Here is a 25,862-nt window from a genome sequence, read left to right as displayed (position 1 = left end):
TTTAAGTTTGACTAGCTGACCTCAGAGGTGTCTAATCTTTCCCAGTCAGCAGTCAGCAACTCTAGAGTTGTCTTACACAGCCTCAGTGATTTAGTGTAGGACATGAAGCCGTGAACTGGAGGATGCTTGTGTGTTGTTAGCTGTCTCCACTCCAGTGTATATAGCTTGAACAAAGGCATGAAGTTGTAGTGCATGGGGACAGGACGGGGTTCTCTGTAGAACTGGGAAGAACTGGGAATCACTCATACCCATTTGGTGATACAAAGTATAATCTATGGAAGAAATGACAGCCAGAGGCGTTTGGAGTCTGACTTTAAAGCTCTGAACATAGAGGCACGATGCTTCCACGTTTCTGTTGAGAGCCCTGGAAAATGCAACTTCACGTTCCAGCATGGAACCTTTAGAGTTTTCGGTTGCATTGCCGGGTTTTCTTCTGTACACTATCAAGTAACTGTCCAGTAAGGCCTGAGATCAACATGCACTGCTGCAAGATTAGAAAAAGGAGAGCCGGGGAGGCTCAGAAGGCACAGGGTAAGAACTGAGGGCAGGAGAGAAGGATCACTCACAGCTGGAAGTGACATAGCAAAGGACCCCAAAGGGAAGGGAAGGATGTCCCCTGCTAACAGGAGACAAACTGCCTCCCACAAAGTTTTAATAGGACCAGAAGATGCACAGAGGTTTAACGAGGCCACTGTCCTTCCAAATGTCAGGGGCATTTCACTCTTTCAGGGTAGTCGCTGTGGCTTTGGCATTGTGAGCTCAGCTCTGTACTTTCAGCAGAAGAGGAAGAAAGTATAGAATTTGAAAGCCTCTGCTTCAGAAGTGCTGTGGATACCCTCACCCAGGTCTAACCTAGGGCAAGGAGCAGCTATGGGGAAGGTCTGGGCTGAACTTGCTCTTCAGTTCTCCCAATATCCATTTCATAAACAAGACCCTGCCAGACTGCCCGTCTCCAAGAAAGAGACTACTCAGAAGCGGGGGAGCTCTGGGCTTCCAAGCGAATGCATTAGCGGAAGGTTTATGTGGGTGATTTACTAATCCTTGGCAGATTAACCTCAGTCAAATCAAACTAGCTACTTAGGCCGTCAACAGGGAGATGGTACCCTGCCAGAGTGGGAGGGAGGAGAGAGCTTAGAGGGTAAGTTTCTGCTGTGCTTTCCCCTCAGTATCAGCAAGGTCAGGACCTGGGAGAAGGGACATATATCAGACTGCAATAAATTAAAAAGGTTAAGGCTTTGAACATCCTATTAGCAACAGTTTCAGAGTGTGGGGGTGGAGCAGGTGAAGGTCTACTTATCAAGGAAAGCATCAGTCAGATGTTCTGAATCCTGCCTATTTGAGAACCAGGTATTAGGGTCTGGTTTCTCCCTTCCTTAAGAAGCACAGATCCAAAAACCTTGATTTGCCTGGCTTGGCTCGGAAGATCAAAGCTCCAAAGCTCCGGTGGAGAAGGAGACAAAGTTAGACGCTGCTATGATACAAAGTAATCAGAAAATGATTGCCAATCTGCCTACTGGGGACCTCTACCACTTCCAGACCCCTTGGGTGTGACTGGAGTATCTTTGGTGTTTAGGAAGGTCACTGCTCAGCTGAAGTCTGCCAGTGACATGATGTCACAGAGGAGTAACTTTTGGTGTGCCTGTTGGGCTCTGGGGTTCCCTCTTACCCCATATTCAAAAGCTTACTTCTTCCTTTTTTTTTTTTTTTCTTTCTTTCTGTTTTTGTTTGGTTGTTTTGATTTGGTTGTGTTTTTTTCCCCCCAGGAGTAGTAGGGAAATGAGAAGACAAAATGTTAGATTTTTGAATAATCAACAGCGGGGAGTCTAGGCCTAGAGGCTCTGGCTCACAGGAGGGAGGTGAAGCAAGATTAGGACCGCCTTTCCCTGGACCCTGCATAACTGAGAGGGGCCCTTCCTAGGCCTGATAAGCTAGGTCCAGCATTGGGCGACCATTGGGATCCGAAGTAGGGTAGAGTGGGGTGAGGAGACTCGTCTGTTTTCGTCCTTTTCTCAGGAACAACTTGCAGACTTTTATAACAGTTTTGAGACCTACGAGTGAGCTACAAAGACCATGAGGATGAATGAAGTGTCACTCGGTAGAGACTGTGGCCTCCTCCTGTCAGGATCTCTGGGCTAGGGAGTGCGAGGTTCCCCCATTCTGGGTTCCTCTATTTCCGGGGTCTCTAAAGGAAGCCGAGGATGAACAGGGGTGGAGGCAGGAGGGATAGATACCCTTAGGGATTCTTCCCGGGTTTGTGCGCAGCGCCTCTGGGCGGCCGCTCTGCGCGGCTGCAGAAGTACTTGGTGACCCGCCGGCGGCACTGCTCGCATCGGACCGCGCAGCACCAGTGAAACTTGCAGTTGCAGCTGGACACTGTCTCGGCGCGGCGCTCCTCCACCGCTAGCCCGCAGTCCCCGCACAGCCGGCGACAACTGCGGCGCTCCCAGCGACCCAGGGCGCGCCCGCGCCGCAGACACTCTCGGCCCTCGGTGCCCAGCAGCCCCAGGGTCTTGTTCTCCAGGCAGTAGTCTGGGGAGTCCTCCAGATGCACCAGCTCGCGTGTGGAGATGGAGCGGAAGGTGTCGGCGATGGCGCCGCGGCCCGCCGCGCTGTTGCCCGCGCCCTGCAGCAGGTCCACCTTGAGCGCCGCGTGATACTTCTCCTTCAAGTGCGCGCCTACTTCCCGGAACTCTGGCAGTTGCAACCAGCAGGTCTGCGTGGTGCAGCTGCCGGACACACCGTGGCACTTACACGTGCGTTTCATGGTGCCCTTGACCGCCTGGGGGAAAGAGCATCGCTTAAACCGCCTGAGCGGAGCAGTTGCCAGGCACCTAGCTAGTGAGTGGCCAGACGATTGGGTAGTCAGTGAAAGAACCCAAACGTTGGAGTTGGTACTGGGTGGAGCCAAATGCCTAGTGCCAAGGGCTGCGGGACTCACCTTGCGGCCAGCCTCATTGTTGTGCAGATTCATGGCTGCCCGGGCATCCTGTCCTGTCTCGAGGGCATCCACAAACTGCTTGGAAATTGCCTCTCCGAAGCCCACGTTGTCACTGCAGCCTCCCCAGAGCCAACCTTGGCCTCCTGAAAAGTCGGGAGCAGGAAAAGTCACTGAGTCCAAAGCTTCCAGAGCTCATGTTTCTAATTGGATGGGGGGGGGAGGGTGCGGTGGGGAGTGGGGAAGGGTTATAGTTGGGTGAGTGTTCTGTTTCTGGATTGGTTTCAATCTTGTTTTTGCCACCTTGTGTGCCCTCTTTAAGTCTGAGCCAATCCCCTGCTCAGGCCTTCATGACATAGCTAGCTGTCACATGACATAGCTAGCTGTCACATGGATTTCGCCCTTGTGCTCCTCTTAGAGAGTGCATGTGTCTGGCAGGTGGGCAGTTGAAGTCTGGAAAGGGACAAGAGTTCACCTTTGAGAGAGGAAGAGGAACCTAACTGAAGTAATATGGTGCACCCGAAGTCAGAAATTAAGTGACAGGGCACAGAAGTTGGGGAAGGTGGTGGAAAAGCATGGGGTGGGGCCAACAGAGGATAAAGCAACAGGGAAGGAAGTCCCCTGGGAGGGACAGGTGACTGAGTCTGCACACACTTCCATTATCACTCATGGAAGCCTCTCCGGGAGAACAGGGCAGGGTTGTCCCAGTCCTGTGTGGGTTGGAACTGGATCGCTCTCTTTCAGCATTATTCCCCTCATAATTAGAAAAAGACATTTTTTTTTTAATTCCTCCAAGTTCCCACCATGCTTTTCCGTGTGTAAGTGAAATTCCCAGGCTGCCTGTACTCCTCAGTACACCCCTCCACCCACCCACCCCCATCCCATTTCTACTCACCCAGTTGTCCATTTCGGGAGTCATCACAGCCACAGTTGTCAAAGTCCCCGAGGCTACAGTTTCTAGTCAGGGTGTACATAACTCCAGCAGAACTGATGGCGTGCACAAACGCTGTCTCCCGGTTAGCTGGGGAGCCAAAGCCCCTCAAGGGTTAGAAGAGGTTGCAGTTCCTCTAAATCACACACACACACACACACACACACACACACACACACACACACACACACATACCTCCCAGCTCTGCCTGTTTCTCTTGTGTCTTGTAGCTTTCCCTCTTCCAGGATCTGCCCCATCCCTGGTCTCAACCCTATCCTCCTTCCCGCCCACCCGTCTTTTCATTTTAAGTCACACATTGAAGTCTAGAAATCCCTTAGTCAGCTTCAAAAGCTCCTCAGATGGGCAGCCTTCAGCGCGATTGTTTATCCTTTCTGGGGTAACCTGGTCTCCAAGTTTCTCCTGGCTCAGCACCTCTCTCTAAGTCCCAGGAAAAGAGGAAGTTAGCAGGGTGAGGATTTATGACCCTAACCTGCATCTCCATGTTACTTAGATCTTGACAAAGCCTTTAGCCAACTGGATAGCCAAAGACAGCACAGGACTGGAGATGGGGCAAAGTATATGAACAGGGAGGGAGGGAGGGAAGGAGGGAGGGAGGTAAAGAAAGGAAGTATAGACAGAAACAGGGACAGAAAGAAGGGATCCCAGGAGAGAGTGATGTCCCGAGCAGAGACTGGGTGAAAGTTGAGGATACAGAAGAGGGGGGAGCCCAAGCTATGTCCAGGGCTCCTGGAACAGGGGCCAAAGCTTTCCTTACCGCTCCGAAGTCCACCATGGCTGGATAGCTGTAAAGCTCTCTCAGGGCAATTCCAACGGTCCCAAGCAAACTGGTATTTACATTCTTCAATACCACTCTGGGCACCAGCGGCCACGCTGCTGGAGTAGACCAGGTAAGCCTACAGGAATATGGGCTCAAGAATTTAGCCTCAGCTTAGGAGACGTCTGCCCCACACTGGCCAGGCAACTCTTACTGTCTACTCTGCCAGCCTTGGAATACTGAGAAAGCAGTCTACATACGCCATCTCACTGAACAGTTTTCTTGTGGATAGGACCACTGTGTGGGTCAGGAAGCTGAGGCATAGAGAAAAGTGCTTTGCCCAGGGCCTCCCATCAGCAGACAGGGACTGGAAATTGGAGGAGCTGCATTTGGTTTCTGTCAAACTTAGTATCTACCAGTCTTCAATCATCACACTAAACGGTCTGTCCAAAATGAACCACCATCACATAATTCTTGAAATTTCAGGTGCTTGTTGTACCCCACTGCTAGCCAAGGATTGGTATTCTGGGAATCCCTTTTGTGCAGAGGCCGTGTCTTGCATTTCCCTAATGTTAGAGGGGACACCGCACAGAGAACAGTATGGAGCTGCACCTGTCAAAGCTGGTGACTTTCCTGGCTTGGGAGATTCCAGACATAAATTCAGTAACAATACACCCAAATTCTCATCTGGGCTCTGACCATTTGCGAGTGGCTTCAGGCAAGTCCCCATCTGTGCTACATGCTATTCATAGTACAATTTGTAGATATAATGAGCCCAACATATGTTATCTTCAGCCAATAAGTTAAGACCAGTGACATTCCAGTTAATTAAAGACTCTTCCCTTACCTTTGGACCGGTCATCAGAAAATTGTTCACTGACCTAGAAGGAAGAAAAAGGAGCTCAGTGGAGAGACACCAGTTTGTTGCTGCTCTCAAGAGCCACAGAGAATTCTTCCACAAAGAAAGGCAATTCATTTTCCTAAGAAACAGTACACTTTTCACCAGGCTAATAAAGATAACCTGCTCAGAACCAGCAAGGTGGCTCAGTGGGTAGTTGTGCCTGCTGCTGAGCCTGACATCTTGAATTCAATCCCCAGAACCTACACAGTAGGAGAGAGCCAGCTCCTGCAAGGGTTCTCAGATCCCACTCATATGCTATAGCACATGCACTGGCTCCAACATGTGTGCATACCCCAAAATAAACAAATTTTAAAATAATTTAAAATGTAAAAGATAACCCATTTAGTTAAAAAAAACCTATGAATCAAAAGGAGGATATTTCTTTAGATTAAAAAAATATTTTTATTTTATGTGTATGAGTTTTTGCCTGTCTATGGTATGCATACCACTTACCCGAGGAGCCCTGAAGAGAAGTCAGACCACTGAAACTGGAGTTAAGTTATGGAGTTCTAAGCTACCATATGGATGCAGGGAGCGGTACCCATGTCCTTTGAAAGAGCAACCAGTGCTCTTAACCACTAATCCATCTCTCCAGCTCCATTTCTTTGGAATTTTAAAGTCAGTTATGATTTACAACACCATAAAAATATCAAATTATAGCTTTCAATACCATAAAAAATGGAAATACTGTTTGATTATTGTTTTCGCCACAGGCTAGGGACACAGCAAACATTAACTCTTGGAACCAGACACCATTGAGCTTCACATGTAGCTCTTTTACATCATTTCTGCCCCAGTCATTATTATCTCTGTTTTGTCCATGGGAGTCCAGAGGAGATAGCTAACTACATGTTGAGGTTCACCCAGATGATAACTGAGGAAGTAGGGTCTGAACCCAGGCTTATCTGTCTCCAGAGGGTAGGCAGATGCCTGTCTAATGGAAGAGGTAATTGTCCAAGGTTTTGGTAATTGAATCCCAAATAAGGCTGAATCTGAAAAGCAGCTTGGTCTCTGCTTCTTAGAGACTAAGTGCAGACCTGCTGCATGGTTCAGTGCAGACCTGCTGCATGCTTCAGTGGCTTCCCTCTTCCATCTCTATCCCAGAGAAATGAAAACCTTTCAACTTAGGAATTTGAGCATGAGTGACCTTCTGAAAGTGAATGTTAAAACCATAGGCTTTGCTGGGCTTGAAGACGCTCACTTGTAATCCTAGCACTTGTGAGGTGGCAGGAGGGTCAGGAGTTCAAGGCCAGCCTCAGCTGCATAGCTAGTTCCAAATCAATCTGGACTACTTGAGACTATCTATCTCCAACTAACAAACAAAACCCCTATAGCTTCACTTATCACACACAAGGCTGCTGAGTTTAAGCCTTAACACTGTAACAATAAGAGTCCTTACAATAACAACAAAAATCACCAAGTCATGTTCATATCATGGACTACCACTCAGTAATAATAAACACAAGTACTTGGATAACTATCAAGGAAGTTAGACTAAAGTCTATCTCAGGTTGCAGCAATGACACAGTCATCCGTGTGAATGGGAAGATGGACGTGGTTATTAAGAGTCATGATCCTTAATGATGGTGGGGTTAATTGTCTTAACTATGGTTGTGGGTGCACAGGGGCAGAGGCGTGGCAAGTTTGCATCAAAATCTCTCTCTCTCTCTCTCTCTCTCTCTCTCTCTCTCTCTCTCTCACACACACACACACACACACACACACACACATATCTGAGTCTGGAGATGCAGTAAGCTGGTGTCTGAATAATCTCTAAGATTACTATATAAAAATTGTAAGATGGAAATATTGAGGAATGTTGGGGAAAAAGCGCAGAAGCTTCCTGAATGTTTGTAACTTTTGCAAATCTATAATCATTTAGAAATTTAAAGTTAAATACATATGTGATCTGCAGTCTTAGAGATTTGGGGAAAGAATTCAAAGTAGACATGTTAATCAAAAATATTTTTATCTATTAGCTTTCCAGCAGAAGAAAGTAACATGGGAACCCTTATGGCCTTACCCTGAAGGTTGGTATCCCCTTGCAGTTCTGAAGGCTGAGAAGATGATAAACATCAGGAAAGGAATGGGAAACAAAAGAGATAAAGAAAGCCCCTCTCTTATTGGTGGCCAAAAGAATTTGGTGGACCCTTCACATGAGACGCAACATCCAAAATGTGGGTGGTTTTGAGAAACAGTATTAGCAGATTGGAGAGCTTCCATATGAAAAGACGGAGAGTTTGAAAAAGGAAAACAAACAACAAAAACAAACAAACAAACAAACAAACAGAAAAACCACAAAACCTACAGAATCCAGCAAAAGGAAGGCCTGCCTGTTGGAACTTGGCAGAGAGAGCAAGGTCAGCTAAACCAAACCTGTGCTCTACTGAGGGAACTAAACCAAAGAACTCACAAGGATATTCAAGAGTATTTGAATGGGTTCACAATTGTCAAAGCCATGCTAGTTTCGGAGATAAGTTTCTGACCCTTAAAGCTTGGTGCCAGAGAACACAGAAAAGGCAAGGCTCTTACTTTGACTCAACGGAGCCACCTTTCCACTTGGAATTACTCAGTGAGCTAGACATTACCGGACCAGATCAAATAGTTACCATTTTACAGAACAGTCGTTACTAGAAAAGAAGACAGAGTGGACAGTGAGCAACTTTGCTAAGGCTGAGCCTGGGTCAAGTTCTCTCTACAAAAGAGTCTAAGATAGGACAATGGGGGAGTAAGAGACAGAGGACTTGAAGGATTTCCCTTCCTAGAGAACCTATAATATGGAAAGATTTGTGTGACATGTGTGTCAGCTGAGCCAATTAAAGCAACAGGTTTAACTGAACAGCTGTCATGCGGCAAGACTGTGGGTCTTATTCGGACATTCCCATGATTATGTTATTTGTAGATTATCCTTGGTCCATGTGACTGCTTTATTTGTATGTAAAATATCCAACTGTGTCCTTGTGGCAAGCACCAAACCAGGAGAGTCTTAGTTCTGACTGATGAGACAGTGGTGTGTCATCTGCAGATGACACAGGGAGGGCTGTCAGAAGATGGAGAGAATGGAGAGAAAGCATCTTAGTGTTACTATGGGCTGGGTACCATCTAGGGACAGCCACAGGATTGAAGAGAAGATGCTGCTTAATAAACAGCGCCTTCTGTATGGGTGGGGCATGATGTGTATGCTCAGATGATGGTACACCTCCCCATTCCCACAGGGATATACAGTTGCCACTGCCACCACCCAGACTGAATACCAGTTAAAGGGTTTTTACCACTTCCTGGACCTTTTTGTTCAATCTCCAGATTTGTACATTCAACTGATCATGTAGGCATCCAGCTTAACTTGCCTCAAAACGAGCTCTCCCTCTGTTGCTCCCTCAACCTACTCCATCTGTGGTCTCTCAGCCTCAGAGCAGAAACATCCCTCCTTGCTCAGATAAAAGTCCTTGCAAGTTGTCTTTGACTCCTCTACTTATCCTGTAGTCAATCTGCCCTCAAGTCTTGCGACTGCATGCGGCTCATAATGTAGCCAGTTCTCAACGTCTCCCCTAATTTTACACTGGCTCCAACCATCACCAGCTCTTGTCTGGATTATTGGGGAAGTCCATCAATTACTTGGCTATGGTGATATACGCCAATCATCCCAGCACCGGTGAGGGCAAGTCTGGAGGATTTTGAGTTTAAGTTTCTAGGACAAGCTCCTTAAGCTCAGCAAGAACAAAACAACTCAGTTTCAAAACAGGCACAGGACTTGAAGACACATCTTCCCAAAGAAGACGTGTGTCAGGAATTCTATCATTTTGTCTTAATTTAGCTTCCAGACCTAAGGGTCCCTGTTCCCAGCTGGCTTTGATTGTTAATAAAGCCAATGGTTGGGCAGGAAGACACAGGTGGGACTTTTAGATTGCTTGTGCACGGGACGGGAAGGTGGGGAGGGGAGGAAGAGGAGAAGAATCAGCATGGCTTGGAGGGAGAGGGGTGAGATTTAAGAGCTGCAGGGAGGTTTAGAAACGCCCAACCATTGAACTAGTCAAGACATACGTGTGTGTGTGTGTGTGTGTGTGTGTGTGTGTATCTCTGTGTGTTATCTTTCATTCATGAATTCAGAGGGCTCCTGGGCAGGCATGATGCCCTCTGGGAGTCAAAGCAGTTTAACTAATTTCCTGCTGGAGATGTGCGAATGGCCAATGAGTGCCTAGAAAGATGCTTGCTCTGCATCACCGATCATCCAAGAACATGAATCACAAGAATCCATGGCCACTACAGTAGCTACACTGAAGTAAGACGACTGGATGTGGTAGCTCACACCTCTGAAGCCTACTCAGGAGGCAGATGCAGAGGACCTCTCTGAGTTCAGAGGCAGCCTGCTGTACATAGTGAGTTCCAGGCAGCCAGGGCTACAGAAAGTGACTCTGTCTCAAAAATGAATGAATGAATGAATGAATAAATGAAATACTAATAAAAACTTAAAGCAGCTAGAATCCTCATATGCATGCACTTTTGAAAATTGTTTAGCAATTCCTGCACAGGAATTGACACCTAAATATGCCACCTAAAACTGTTCAAAATGTCTAGCAGCTATAACCATGGTAAAGTGTTAGCTGACCATAAAAGGAAATGAAGTACTGAGCATGCTCCAACACAGATGAACATCACTCTAAGTGAAAGAACTATACGGCCTCTGCTCTTGATTTTATAAGAAGTGCCAGAAGAGACCATTATTTATTTTTTTTTTAAGATTTACATGTTCTATGTGCATTGGTGTTTTGCCTGTATGTCTGTGAGGGTGCCCGATTCCCTGGGATTGGAGATACAGACAGTTGTGTGTTGTCATGTGGGTACTGGATTCGTACCTGGATCCTCTGAAAGAGAAGCCAGTACTATTAACTGCCGAGCCATCTCTCCAGCCCCTAGAAGAGACTATTCTACAGAAACTGAAGTTAGAGGGGAACAGGAGAGAACACTGGGCCATGACTGCTAATGGAGAGATTTCTTTCAGGGTTGATAAAAATCAGAAATGAATTGTGTTGAGGTTGCACAGGTATGTAGATTTATGGTGTGAATTCTATCCCAGTAAGGCCATCATTTATAAGTTTTTCTTATTCTTGAGTAAATATCTAGTTCAAAAGTCATGCTCAGTAAGTACTTCTTTTTAAAAATTTTTTTTTTCGATTTTTTTTTAAGACAGGGTTTCTCTGTATAGCCCTGGCTGTCCTGGAACTCACTCTGTAGACCAGGCTGGCCTCAAACTCAGAAATCTTCCTGCCTCTGCCTCCAGAGTGCTTTTAAAATTTTTATGTACTTATTTCTGTGCATGTGTGGGTGCTTGGGTAACTTTTGTGTACCACAGGCATGCAGGAACCTGTGAAGGCCAGAAGATGCGAGATCCCCTGGAACTAGAGTTATAGGTAGGTGTGAGCTGCTAGCTGGGTGCTGGGAATCAAACCTGGGTCCCCTGCAAGACCAGCAAACACTCTGAGCCATCTCTCCAGCCTCCGCAACAAGCATTTCCTGAAGTTTCACTGGAGCAACTGCTCTGCCATGCGCACGCTGTACCCCAGGCCTTGCTTGTCTTTTCTCTTCTCTAAGATAGGGGTTCACTTTGTAGTCCGGGCTGGCATTCCGTTCTAGAGGCTTCCATGCCCACAGGTTCTGGGAACTACCAGATCCCCTCACAACTGATACTATTCACACTGGAACTCGTGTAGACAAAGTAGAAATGAACAAGAGGCGTGGGAGAAGATACGGAACTTTATAGAAACTACACTTCTTGCTCAATTTTTCTCTAAAAATTGTGTGTTGATTTTGAAAGGTAAGGACAGGTATCTCTTATCCTCCCTGGAATTTAATATTCCTGTGTGAGTTTCTATACTGTCATTTCTGTGGAAGGGCATTAGGGAGGTTTGCTCCTTTGCTCTGCAGTGTGACCAAGATGTCCCAATCCCCACCTCAGAGCCCCTGCAAAGGGCAGTCCTTTCAAAGAAAGAAGAATTCAGAAAATTGTGTGAATGGCGCCTGTGGTGACTGCTGTTTCGTTCCTGGGACCTCAGAGGCCTCCGCAGCACGAGCAATAGCCTATTGTCACCTCATCTGCACTTGGCCTCGGCCAACCCTGCAAGGACACTGAAGAAGCACCCAAGATTGCCTGACTCGAGAAGACTCTAAGGCTCCTCAGTTATCACCTTGGCCGCTGGCAGTTTCCTCAGGAGATCCCAGCTCTGTCAGTGCCTTAGGTGGCTTTGGTGACAGCATCTTTCCCAGATAGTCATGTGGTTTCATTGCACCCCAGGGTGGGAGGACAGGAGCAAACACTGCTCTTCACAGACTCCCATAGGCAGCTGGGAGGCTGATGTGTCTGGCCGAGGACTAGGCTGTTTGCTCCCATCCTTGTCTTCTCTCTCTCCTAGCACTCAAGTGGCATGGCATCCCCATATCATGGCTGACTCATGCCTTCTTCCCCATAGCTCAACAAAATGTTTGCAGAGCTGGATTTTGCCACAAAGGAGTCTAAGTCTGGCCAAGGTGCACCCCTCTTCTGGCCTCCACTCACTGCCTCTACTTCTGGACGCCTTTAAATACAGCAGTATTCAGTTATGTCTCCGGACCCTGTCTGCACTCCAGTAAGCATTCCTGGGGCGAGCCTTTAACCTGAAATTTGCTTTCACTGTTATTATGTTTGTCTACTGCCACCTTGTTCTTACAAGTTAATTTACAGCTAGAATTGCAGGCAGCTCTCCTTACCCTGTTCTCTACAGTTCTTGAAGAGTCTCTGTGCTGTCAAAGGCTCCCAAGTTCAGCCAGGTTCCATCTTCTCGTTCTTGACCTCACCACCTTCAGCCATGGTGCCCCTGTCACAGCCTCTGAAGAAGAGGGTCTTTTCCTCTAAGTCTTCACTGCGCTCCTCATGTTAATTATCTTTTCCATCATTTAAGGGCCATCTGGGATCCAGCTACACGCCCTGGCTGCATGTCTCACTTGAGGCTGTGTGGGTGGTCTTCCCTGTGGAGCCCTGCCTGAGTTTACCTTCCTTTCCATTGATTCTCCGCTCAGGGACCTTCTTGCTTGGAACAACCTCAGAGACTAGACAGTAGCCGAGTCTAGCCTTGGTTCATGAGGCTTTTATCTATAGCACCACAGCTGAAACTTGGCTCACCCACCAGACTCTCTAGTCCACAGTAAGCCTGTTCCCAGTGGGAAGTTTTTCTCAAGGACATGGGATGGGAGAGGAAGGACTCCAGAGCAACTCAAATACAAATCCCTCTGCCACTCTGTCAGTGCCTGGAGAGTTTTCACATTGTTTTTCCTAAGAGTGTATGTTTCCTCCCCTAATATTTATCACACACACACACACACACACACACACACACACACACACACACACACACACTGAAAGCCCTTTTCTACCTGATGCTTTTTGAAGGCGTTTGCATCATTTTTCCAGCCTCGAGAGTTAAGAGGTAACTGCAAACTCCTGTCTCTGTTGTTCAGAGCTTCTGGGCCCGGGTTAGGCCACTGCCCCCCTCAGCCCCAGTTTGGGGGTGATTTCTTCACACTTGGCAGCGTATACAAGGTAGCACATAGAACAGCATCCTTTTGTGGTCAGCAGGCTCTCAGCCATGGTCTGAATACTGCCTCACTGTGGGACTGACAGACCTAGACCGGAAGCGTTCGAGCACAAGCTCTGTTTGTATTCATCCCTTAGCCTGGCTAGGGCCTTGTACCTGGGCTAATTCCAGGCGCCTGGCTCCCTCTCCCCTTTCTGTCTATGCACCTACCCAGGAGACCATTCCATCTCCTTCAGCGAGCCCCATACAGGTGCTATGCCAAGCTGGTTTTCAGTCCTATGGTTGAAGCAGCTTAGACCAGATCCCCTTTGCTCTGCCCCACTAATGCCACCTCACTTTGGTCCTGTCCCTCCTCTGTCCTTGCGCCCTCCCTTCCGGTTCCTTCTAAGCCTTTGACTTTTTTTTTTTTCTTTCCCTTCATCTTCAATTGCATCTCTTGAGGCCATGAGGCTCCCATTGATCTCTCTTGGTTCAGACTGCGGGATTACATTAAGGCTGGGTTGGCAGGCCAGAGGGAGGGAGCAGGATGGTGAGTGTCAATCACTGATCTCACTCAAGGACATATGGAGGTGTCTCAGAGAAGATGCTCAGAGGCTTCAGAAAAGGAAGCCGCCTGGGGTTCCAGCCAGAAGGGCCTCATTTGCAACTTTCTTTCTGTACGGGAGTTCACATCTTGCCTGAGGGGGCTGGGGAGAATTGAGTCAATTCCTTCCGGAATTCTCCTAATGATTCTCTGTGTTCCACAACACAAGTGAGCACACATACACAAGCTCACACAATTACACAGGCAACGGTCACACTCACTGATAACTGTAAAACTGGATCCAAGAGTTCCAGAAGTTTCTTTCACTGCCCTCTGACAATGCCCTGGGGGATATTTAATCCAGGAGCCTCCCACTGCACAAAGAGCTGAAAACATCAACGGTTTCCACAGATCAATTGGGCGACTAATCCTTATGCACCGTCAGCTATATAAATCATGGACATCGACCTCATTATAGTTGGGAGAAAGGAGTAGGAAGGAGAAAACAAACATCTGAGCTCTTAGAGGGAAGGAAGTATGTAGATTTCAAAGATCAATTTCCTCCTATTTTCAAAAGTAATAAGATTTTTTTTTTTTTTTTAAAGCTTAAGAGGGCTGGGGCTATAGCTCAATGGTGGAGAACTTGCCCAGTGTTTAAGCCCCAGGTTCCATCCCCTTCACTGGGCAGGGGATGCAGGGGTCAAGCAGAGCTAATAGAGACAAGATCTCATGCAGGGGTGAAGAGCCTGGATTCCGAGCAGCAAGTGTGGACTCCAGGGGCTGGAAAGAAATCCTTCTGAGGCTGCTTGCCTTGATGTTGTCCCAAAGCTGATCAATGGCCTCTGCCAATAATTGTTTGGCGAGGGCTGGATTTGAACTGATGTGGCATTTTAGGCGTATTTAACATAAGGATGAGCATTAGAGTGGACACAGCTACTGAACATTTTGTTTTAGCCAAGTGGTTTGTAAGACTAACTTTCCTATACAAAATATGTTTCAATATCATATAGACAATTTACATATTCATTAAAAATATTTTTAGACTTATCCGCAGGGCTGAAGTGTATTTTAGGAACACTTTAAGCCATGAAATGGTTATGAGAACATGACCCAAAGCTATGAGCTCCTGAGTTCCCTCTTTAAACCCATCTTGAAAACAACAAAATTACAACAAACCCTTCCTCTAGCTATAGTATCCACCACAATTCAGTCTCCCTTCTCGAATCTTCTCGTACTTCACTGCTCCCTGGAGTCCACACTTGCTGTTCGGAATCCAGGCTCTTCACCCCTGCACAAGATCTTGTCTCTTGTCTCTATTAGGTCTGCTTGACCCCTGCATCCCCTGCCCAGTGAAGGGGATGGAACCTGGGGCTTAAACACTGGGCAAGTTCTCCACCATTGAGCTATAGCCCCAGCCCTCTTAAGCTTTTTTTTTTTTTTTTTTTTTTTTTTAAATCTTATTAATTTTGAAAATAGGAGGAAGTCACCAGTTTGCAAGGAGTTCTTTTCCCTGCCAAGGGACGTTGTTAGTAAAGGAGAATTTACAAAGCCGGAGCAGTCCTCTCCCCATTTCCACCCTTCTTTGTGCATTACAGCAAGCTCCCCTGAGAAAGCCAAGCTACAGGAAAGCCCTCAGCACTTGGCATTTAAATGAGGGAAGCTGCCTTCTCCCTGGCCTCTCTGTGAGACTTGCTGAAGGGCAGTCCAGGCTGCTGTCTCTGCAGAGACAAACAGTTATGGCAGCTTCTTTCCCAGTCGCTCTGCAGGCAGTTTGTTTCCTGATTTAGTCACCTAGGTCTCTGTGGACTAGACTTAAAAGGATTCCTGTCCATTGCATAGATGGACACAAACCCACTGCTTCCCAAAGCCAGAAGTCTTGTGTAACCGTTGGAATTACTCTCCACCCCTAAACCAGCAGCTGATCGGCTCAAGGTAGCAGAAACTTAGGACCATTAACTATCAGTGAAACACACACACACACACACACACACACACACACACGCACACACACACACACCCTGTCCAGTCTATCCCAACCACTCATTTTGTTGCCTTTGCTGCTCAAAGTGCAAACAAATGCAAGCCTGTACCTGAATGACACACCTGTCTTTATTCTGGATTGCTCTCCCCTCAAGGACAACCATAACTGTATCCTGTTCCCCAAGATTCATTCTACCTGCTGGCTCTAGATCTCTCAGATGTATGATAGGACAATCCTTCAATCCCTCCTCTTCCTGTTTTGAACTGTTTTGGAAGACTCAGAGTATGAGAAACATATGTAGTTGGAAATGCTACAGAGAGTGTAGGCAAAACAACGTGGACAGCAGTCGACCCTGGTTGAAGCTGAGTTATAGCAGTTTCTTCATATTTGCTCATTCTGCTTTTACAAAGGAGGAAGATGAGGAGAGAAAGGAAAAGTCTAATATAAACTTACAATTAAGCAGAGCTCCCCTGAAACACAACTATGGAGTCTGGGCTCTGCAAACACCCTGATGAAGCTGAGTTAATTCCGGACAGGACAATGTGAACGGCCTGTTGGTTTGCTGTTGTCATAAATTAGTAGGGTAAGGAACTCAGAGTTTGACAGGGAACCAGGGAGTCTGAATGTGAGGAGGAAGGGGAGAAGGAAGAAGAAAAAGAGAAGAGGAGGAGGAGGAGGAAGAGGAGAAGGAAGAGAAAGAGAAGGAGGAAGAGGAAGAGAAGGAGGAGGAAGAGGAGAAGGAAGAGAAAGAGAAGGAGGAAGAGGAAGAGAAGGAGGAGGAAGAGGAGAAGGAAGAAGAGGAAGAGGAGAAGGAGGGAGAGGAGGAGGAAGAGAAGTATAAGAAGACTGGGATTTAGTACAGCAGAAGGTGATCAAGATACTGAATGGAGGGAAAATTCTTCCTTTTGTGGAATGGTTTAAGTCTGGCCCAGAGAAGGTAAGACTGTTGTCATCCCAGAGTTTGACAGAAAGACTGACATTTACCTTTTTTTATGGAATCTTATTGGGCTAAAGATGGGGACAGTGGGCACACAAACTGTTCAAAACAATAAGTCGGGAGTGGTTAGAGAGTGGTGAATCTAAAGGCTCCCTTATGAACCAATTGATTGATTGATTGGTTGGTTGGCTGATTGATTGATTGATTTTGTGGCTGAGAGAAAACTCTAACTTCAGAAGCATAGAGAAAGATGACAAGCTCAGTACCATGGGCTTGCAAAGGAGATTAAGGAAAAACAAACCATAAAAGCTTGGCTCATAATGAGGCTCCAGGTCCTTCCACAGCAAATGCTCATTTCTTTTGAGAGTCTTCAGGGTCTAGGCATACTTCAGATGGGAGCAATGGGGATTCTATCGATGGGAACCGAGCACAAAGCACCTATCCCAAACTGTTAACCAAGCCTAGCGTTTTGCTTAGTAAGAAAAATCTGCTTTCAGGAAAGAGAAGGATTTATCCTAAAAATATTGCCTGGACCTCACTCTCTAAGCCATTTGAATTCTCTGTCTTCTGATGAAAATAGGGAAGAGTCATAAAAGCCCTCGAAAAAGGAACGTTATTAATCATCCTAAGAGAGAAAGCGTCGACTGTCGGAGAGCGGAATCGAACCAGCTGAGCAGCCAAAGGAGAGAAACAACAGTCTTTTCCCATGGAAGAGAGCAGGCTCGGATGAAAAGACCTTTGTTTCTGCTCCTTTTTAAGGTCCTCTTTATACACAAAGAGACACACAAACACACACACATACACACATGCACACACACCATGTACCTCCAAGCAGCCTCCTCGTTACAAGGAAAATAATAGTCCTGTCAGGTCCTATTATTTTCTCAGGACCTCATGGGTTTTGTCTCGATTATTATAATAGTAATATCACTGTTGTCATTCATGATAGGAGAAATAAAGATGGTAAAAGAAGACACGGGCTCCCAGTGTGAAGGAAATGAGGGGTAAGTAGAAGCTGAGCTTTGCTGGTTCTGAAGCTGAGCTTTGCTGGTCCTGTCTCCAGCCAGGCTCCCCGCCGCCACGCAGCTACTCAGCTAAGCCACCTCCTGGCTGCTCCAGCACCATACACTTGTTGATGGACCAGGGGGGCTACTAGTGAGGGCGTGTTTCACATTAGCCATCTATTTCCTAGATTCCAAAGCCGCTCCCCACACCTCGCTTCTTTCTGACTGTGACCAGCTGGACCTGCCTTTGACTGAACTTCCTCTTTTCACGTCTGGTAGTGGGAAAACTCATCATGATAAACACGTAGTGCAACAAAGAAACCATCAAGAGTGCAATAGCTTTATATAAGTTTGTATTTTTTTTTTGTTCTTATTTTATGTTTTCAGACAGGATCTCTTTATGTAGTCCTGGCTGTCCTAGAACTTACTATGTAGAACAGGCTGGGCTCAAACTCACAGATCCACTGGCTTCTGATTCCTGAGTGCTGGGATTAAAGGCATAGGCCATCACACCTAGCATGAATTTGTATTTTACTTTCTGCAACATCCACTTAAAAATGATGACAGATGTGTTTAAGGACCAACAATATGAGCTATACACATACAATGTTTGCTGAGACCATCCGTGTAAAGACCCTCTGACGATAGCTGGCTCTTGCACTGTGGCCTACCTCAGTGGTGGAATCGCCCACCAAACACAAGGAGACTCTGGGTTTCATCTCCAGCATCACCAAATGCAAAATCACAAATTGATTCATTTCCTGGTCAGGGGCTCCAGCACCTTAGCATCAGATGCAATTTCAATATCCATAAAAACGCTACTGCAAAAACCCAAATACTGAGACCCAAGGGGTAATGTGTTTGCCTTACAACCCAATACTCTCATGTAAATTCTTGCCCTGTGGCAGAAGAGAAGCAGATTCTGATATATATATATATACACACACACACAAGCAGACCTTGGGAGAGCAGGCAAAGAATGAGGAGAGGTGGGCGGCAGGGGACCTGAGCACCCATTGCTATTGTGGGACATTAGCTGGAGGGAAATCGGATAAACAGTTAAGGAAAAGCATGCTATGCCTCTTTCTTCCTGATGAGGTGTATCAGTTCATCTGGCCCCACCGCGTCTATCAGTCTCTCTCTCCTTGGCATTATCTGTTTCATGCGCCCCTGCTCTCTGTCTTAAGGAGCTATAAAGATTAGGAAAAATCAAAAGAGAACATGTCTCCAGTTACTGAGGAATAACCCCAGCCCCCCAAAATGTTCTACCACTGAGGAATAGAGGCAAGTCCTCTTTTTAAAAATCCCTCTGCTACTGCTTCCTCAGCAAAGCTGCTCGGTGTAGGTGGAAGTCACTATTATCTCTTTTCAAGCCCAGGAATGTTTGTTGCCAGACTCCTTTAGACAGTCATCTTAAGCGGCCCTACAATTGAACAGCCAAGCAGAAATTGCGCTTCTCTGTTTGTAAAACGCTTTTGAGGTCTTACATAAAAGATTGATAATGAAGCATTAAGAGAAACGTGTCAAAGGCTGTGGTTGGTCAAATTTCTCCGCCTGGGACAAGAGGGATGGCGACCTTATACAAAACCTGCAGTGTTTCACTAGGGAAAAAAAAAAAATCAATATTTAATGGTAAAATTTAAAGATCACCTTTCAAACGTTATCCCAAAAGCAGAATCTTAGCGGAGTATACGTCTTTAATTCTAATCAAGACTGTTAAGGAGAAGCAATTAAAGTCTGAGTGCATTACCCTGGAGCAATGGGCATTGCCCCTCCACGTCAGGCCAGGCAAGGAGGCGTTCTTAAGTCCCGTGTTTAAATTAGGACGAACTTTCACATCTCTTTTCTCTTGTTTTCTTTTGGAATCCAGACACTTGAATTTGGACAGACAAGCAACCCAGCCACCCTTCAGTGTGGCTGTGTCAGTGTCGGAATGAAGTGTACATGACCCCCTTCAGCAGGGAGGGAGACACACAGTAAAGGTATTTTTTAACGGAACAATCCTCTGCCCAGCCCTGGTGACAAGGGACAGGCATCTCGTGTTTCTCTTTTGCTGATATTGAGTCAGCTGATGAGCAGGATGGATCCCAGTAGAAGCGTCCTGCCACAGTCTCCCAGACCTTTTGTCGTTTTGTTCTCGTGAGGCAGAGATGGCTTTTCTTCCCCCCCCTCCTCCTCTTTTCATGTTGAAATATTCAATTAAAAGGCCAATTAAAACGGCCCAATTCTTTGGTGATTTTGCTCATAATCGGGAATGTTGCAACTCGTTACGTTTAGTTGAGAGCAGTTGTGCTAAGTTGGCGAACTTTGGAATCAACACTTTAGTAGTGATTGCTAGGCTCATTCACGTCAAGAATTATCTTAATTAGCACAGGAAGCAGGTTCCTGCGAAGGCATTTCTGCAAAGGCATTTCCTGGATAGGTTGTGAAGCAGGTGGATTTGTATATTAAGTAGAGAATCAAAGTAAAAACTTAAGAGGGTGAGGTAGGAGGGTGTTGATTGAGATAGCATCGGAACTGAGGAGAAACTCCAAACTGCTTATTGATGTGTGACCCTCAGGCCAGGCCTTATATTATCAAATTCTTGTTAACACCTGCATGTGCAGATGCTCTCACGGTTCCCAAGAACAAGGGCAGTATCACCTCTCGTTTGTCCTAGAGTTTGCAAATTGCCTTCACACATTATCTGATTTTTTTTTCAGAGAAATTTAGGAATTTCTGTACAATGAACAACTTGAAGCATACACTAGAATATTCGCTTTCAAACCTGTTTGTTGAACTCAATGCCAATAGCTCCAATGCGCTTACAAGGCCCTGGGCATGCTAATAGAATTCCTTAGAGAATTCTGAAGCAAAGTCAGACAGTGCAGAATCAGCTCCAGCCCACCCTGCCTCCAGCAGCAGGAGCACAGGGAACCTGCCCTGAAGCATCTCTTCGGCCACAGCGGGGCCAGGAGTTAATGTTCCAGGCTACTCTCTGTCTCTCCCCCCCCCCCGCCACAGATCACTTGAAATCTGTAGTATGATCATTTATGAAAATATACAAAGTCCCTCATTTTTAAGTCCCAATCTTTTATTGGCAAGAATCCTAAAGATCTGCTGAGGCCAGCCACGCACTTAGGGATAGCCCTATTGCATAGAATGGCTTTTCCCAAGAAAGAGCTCAAGGCCTCCTTGATTTCTTCAGCACATCCCATGTCCAAGCAGGTTACTTACCAGGCGTGGCTGCGGTGAAGGACACAAGTGACTAGAAGAACGCACACAGGCTTCATAAGAAACATAGTCTTCAGAGAAACGCAGGAAGGACGACTCAAACATTGAGAGATAGGAAGCATTCTCCTCAGAGGCAGAGGGATGGCTACCTTGGTGTGTAAGCGATCCCAAACAGTGTTAAGGGGTGGTGAAATGGAGCCACCTCACATCTAAAGAAGAGATTATCTACTTAATTAAAGTTTTTCCCTCTAAGTCCTTCAGCCAATCAGAACTCAAGTGCCAGAGAAAGATTGAGCTGATCAAAAGAACACTCCAGGGTCCTCCGGGACGGACAAACGCAGAAGGGGACGAGGAGAATGGGGACAAAGGAGGGAGGGGGAGAGAGAGAGAGACATAGCAAATCCCCTCCACAGAATCACTGCGTGGAGTGGCCTCTCTCTCTTGCTTTTCTCTGTCCACCACCCCACCACCGACCCCCTTCCCAAGCACATGTATACACAGACACATCTACACAGGGAGAGCTTGGTCCCCAAGAGGGATTTAGAGGGGGTCGTGCTTTCCTGATTCCGCTTTGTAGCACTTTGAGACTGAATTTGCATTTGGGATAGCTTTCCTCTTGTCCTGGGGAGCCACAGGCCCTCTGATCTGGGGGTCGCTGGCTGTGGATCTTTGTATACTGGAAAGAAAGTTTGTGAACATTGGGAAGTCAGTTTCTGGACAGCTCTTTCATAAATAGCTTATCGAGTACCTGCTACATCCTCAGTCCAGTACTGGACACTGTGAAAATTACAAATGCGTGTACACACACAAGCATACACACAAGGATATACACACACGCATACACACGATTTCTACCTAAAATATGTTGTTTGGTCATAGTACTGTGATAATAAAAGACTGTGTGTGAGTGAAGAAAGCCATGGCCACAGACTGCTTGTAAATCACACAGGAAATTTTTTTGAAGAACATAAAATATGGGTTTCAAATAAGAGAAGAGATCTCAACAAGTAGGTGAAAGGGACCCTAGAATTCCCAGATTCTCAACTCAGGTGCCGGTGCCAGGTTCCCCTGGCTCACACAGCTCTGCTCCAATGAGTGCTCCCCTGGGGACAGGAGGTTCCTCTAGTTCACACTGCTCTTAGTGCTCCCCTGGGGTCAGGAGAGTTCCTCTAGCTCACACCACTCTGAGTGCTCCCCCGGGGACAGGAGGCTCCTCTGACTCACACCACTCTGAGTGCTCCCCCGGGGACNGGAGGCTCCTCTGGCTCACACCACTCTGAGTGCTCCCCCGGGGACAGGAGGCTCCTCTGGCTCACACCACTCTGAGTGCTCCCCCGGGGACAGGAGGCTCCTCTGGCTCACACCACTCTGAGTGCTCTCCCAGGGACAGGAGGTTTCCCCTGGCTCACACTGCTCTGAGTGCTCCTCTGGGGAGGAAGAGTCACCTCAGGGTTAGTGTGGTGCTCCTCAGAGGGCTCCCTGTCTGAGTGGCTCACTGCCACTCTGGCCCCCAGACTCTCCGCTTCTCTTTTATTCCTGTTCCTCTTGCCTCTGAGCTCTCTGCCCATGTTGATCCAGAGAGACCAAAGAACTACTGATCTGAATTGTTAGCCCCATGCTCAGGCTAGGTATTCCAATCAATTTCTTGACCCTTTGGAAACTTCCAAAGCAGGTCTTCACTTGACATCACAGTGAGCACAGGCACCTTAACCACATTGGCTCTGTCCATCTGTCCCCATCTAAGAAGGCAGCCACAGACTTACTGGGGGTTAATATCTGTCTCTCTTTTTTTGTTGACTTATTTTACAATCTTTGAGACTGTATCTCCCACTGCAGTCCAGGATATCCTTGAACTCACAGAACCCTCCTATCTCAGCCCCCTCAGCACTGGGATACAGGCCCAAGCCACCGTACTGAGCAAATAATCTTAGTTTGCTAACTATTTGAGGTCAGTGTCCATATGTTTGTGTTTTAAGACTGGGACAGTTGAATATACAGATACTGTCATGTGAAAGCAATCTTATTTTACTGAATATTTGGCTTGTTTTCATTTAATAAAGGACTTGGTAACTTTTAAATTCATTTCAGTTTAAAGTGTTGCTGCCTCAATCAGTTTGGTGTAGGAGAGACTACAAGATGCCGCTCTATCGAGATAGAGCTCCTATCTCAGTGGATAAGATTTTGTAGATTATCAATAAAGGTATGAGACCCACTGCAGTTTTGTTGCAACTTTATAACCCCATACATCTCTTCTCATTTCCTGGTTCTGGAGTTGGAGATTCTCCTTGCTGCTTCAAGGAGAATCAGAGGCCTCATGCCACAGTGAAGTAGAATCATTTGTATAATTCACAGGCAATGATCTCATTTGATTGCTTTTACTACTATAGACTTGAACATGAGGCATTCTCAGTTTGGTTGTTGCTGGGTTTTGCTTTGTTTTGCTTTGTATTGTTTTGAGACAGAGTTTCCCTGTGTAGCTCTGGCTATCCTGGAACTCTATAAACCAAGCTGGCCTCAAACTCATGGAGTCTACCTGCCTCTGCCTCCCAGGTGCTGGGATTAAAGGCATGTGCCACCAGGCCTGGCTCGGAACATAGATGTCCTTTAATCTCTTGGGATATACCAGACAGAAGTTGATACATTAAGTCAGTTTGCCATCCAACTTTTCACTTAGGCATTGTAATTACTGTAGATTAGTTGTATAAAATGGGCTTCACCTTGACATTCGCATACACGTATGTACTGTACCAGATTCTCTCCCCCTCTCTCCATGACCAGCTGTGGCAATCTTGGTCTATTTTAATTTACTTTTCTTAGACAATTTCTTCAAAGTATTTTAGACCTAAACATATGACAATTAAGGTAGACAACCGAAAAGCAAAGTTACTAACCCTACCTAGTAACGTCATGCTTTTAAATTACTAATACTTGACACTGTGCTACGTTGTTTGGCTTCTCCTTTTGAGACAGGGTCTCACTGTGTAGCCCTGGCTGGCCTGGAACTCTGCCTTCAAACTCCCAGAAAACCACCTGCCTCTGCCTCCTGAGTGCCAGGATTAAAGGCGTGTTCCATGCCTGGCTCTACATTTGTGCTCAGATATATTTTATTTATCCATGTATGTGTGTGTATGCCAAAAGAGGATGTCACGTCCCTTGGAGCTGGAGCTACAGGTAATGCAGGCTTTAATGTAGTTTCTGGGATCTAAACTCTGGTCTTCCTGATTTAGAAAGACCTTCCTCCAAACCAAGAAACAGTCAGGGAGCTGAGGCAGGGGAGCTTAAATTCAAGGTCAGCTTGGCCCAGGCAAGAGTTCATCTCAAAAACAACAACAAACAAGGGTGCGAGAAATACTTCCCTAGAGGACAGAGGGGCGGGACAGAATGCCTGCCTGGAACATGCAAAGGTTTGAATGAGTCTAACAGAAAAAAAAATGAATATGAGCTCAATGGCAGTGACAGAGAAAGGCTTTGTAGACAGGAGATAAACTCTGAGACACAATAGTGCTCTTTGGGTCAGCTGTGTAAGTCACTGCGACTGAAGTTTGTGTAGCACAGGAGTAGGCTGGAACATTAGTGCTTAGGTGTGGAAGGACCCTGGGCTGCTTTTGGAGTTCATCATCACTGAGACAACTGGAAACCAGGAGAGATATGTATTTCACACACATGCACACAAACACACATGCATGCACATGGACACTCACACACGTGCTCTCGAATGCACACACATACAATTTTTAAGTTTATTATCTACTCACTTGTATGCACAAGTCTCTGCACAAGCCTGGGCATACTAGCAGAGGCCAGAAGAGGGAGTCAGATCCCCCAAGTTGGGATTACAGGCGGTTATCAGCCACCACACAGGAATTCTGGAAACCAGCCTGGGCTTCTTTCTGGATGGGCAGAAAGTGTTCTTAGCCTCTGAGCCATTCATCCCTCGGCTTCCACGGGAAGTTTTGTGGGAAAGTGGCTTCTGTTTCAGCAGCCATGAAAGACAGACAGAGCAGGAAGGAGCCAGAGGCCTGAGACAATTTAGCCTGATTTCAGAGATCCAGGAAAAGACAAAGACGAGGGTGGTAGAAAACAGAAGACACCAGATTTAGGCCACTGATTAAGACAACAGAGGCTGCTAGGCCTGGGGACTAGCTTGACATTTATTGAAGTAAAAGCATCATTTAAAATTTAACCAGACAACCTAGAGGCCAGCCCACTGCCACACAGCAGAGGCTAACGGTAGACATCCAGAGGACAGTTAGCAGCATTGCCAAGAGACAGCGAGAGCCACTACTGTGTGGCAGAGAGAAGGGAGGAAGAAAGAAGCATAACGGTTTGAGCATTATGAAGAGAGGTGGAACTGGAGACCAGAAGGTAGAGAGGAACAGCCTGTTGTGACAAGCCAGCCCCGTCACTGTGGCCATGGTGAAACCCCAGCCCATGTCTGAGGCCATCACCATGCAGTAGCAGGGGTCTGTGTCGATGTCTGCGATGTCCTCTTACCACTAATGACCATGCAGACATCCACATCTGGACTGCTGCCTGGGCCACGTTGATGTCCAAGAGCTGTGCAGAGCTGGCCCAGCCCCTGGCTGGCTACAGCGCTCAGGAGATGAGAGTCCGGGTCATGAGAGTGAGAGCTGACCCCACTCCTTGCTGGCTGTAGCACTTGGGAAAGCAGGCCCTGAGCCTCACATGGGCAGCATCATAGAGCTGGCCATAGAGGCAGGAATTCTGGGTGAGCTGACCTGGAGGGTGTGAGACTGGGAGAGTTGGTCCAGCCCCTCTCTGGCTGCAGCGCTCAGGAGAGTGGGCCTCACAGTAGAGCTGGCTCCGGTGGTGTGGGCGCCGGTGAGCTGGCCCAGGGCATGAGAGTGGAAGAGCCGACCACGCCCCTTGCTGCTGTGGCATTGGATGTATTAGCCAGGACAATGCTGGAGAGCACACCCTGGTGGTGTGGGTGAGGAAGAGCTAGGGAGCTAACCAACTCAGCTAACACCCAGGCCCAGATCCAGGACTTTGAGTTGGCTCACCTCAACATCCACCATGAGCTGCTGGAGCACATGAAGGGGCTCGTCCGGCAGATCCAAAGCCACAGGATCGCCA

General features: G+C 46.9%; 1 protein-coding gene across 1 annotated transcript; it reads right to left on the bottom strand.

The window, feature by feature from the left end:
* On the bottom strand, positions 1–20,959 carry Wnt8b (Wnt family member 8B). The gene is made up of 6 exons (XM_021210344.1): positions 20,769–20,959; positions 5,489–5,522; positions 4,642–4,780; positions 3,831–3,956; positions 2,939–3,081; positions 1–2,779 (listed from the first exon to the last, which is right to left on the bottom strand). The coding sequence occupies exons 1-6, from the start codon at positions 20,885–20,887 to the stop codon at positions 2,234–2,236; spliced, it is 1,107 nt and encodes a 368-aa protein (XP_021066003.1). The 5' UTR covers positions 20,888–20,959; the 3' UTR covers positions 1–2,233.
* Between the last annotated feature and the right edge of the window lie 4,903 nt (positions 20,960–25,862).

The sequence above is a fragment of the Mus pahari genome, chromosome 1 (genome assembly GCF_900095145.1).
Source record: "Mus pahari chromosome 1, PAHARI_EIJ_v1.1, whole genome shotgun sequence".
NCBI lineage: Eukaryota > Metazoa > Chordata > Mammalia > Rodentia > Muridae > Mus > Mus pahari.
This window is presented reverse-complemented; position numbering and strand designations above follow the sequence as displayed.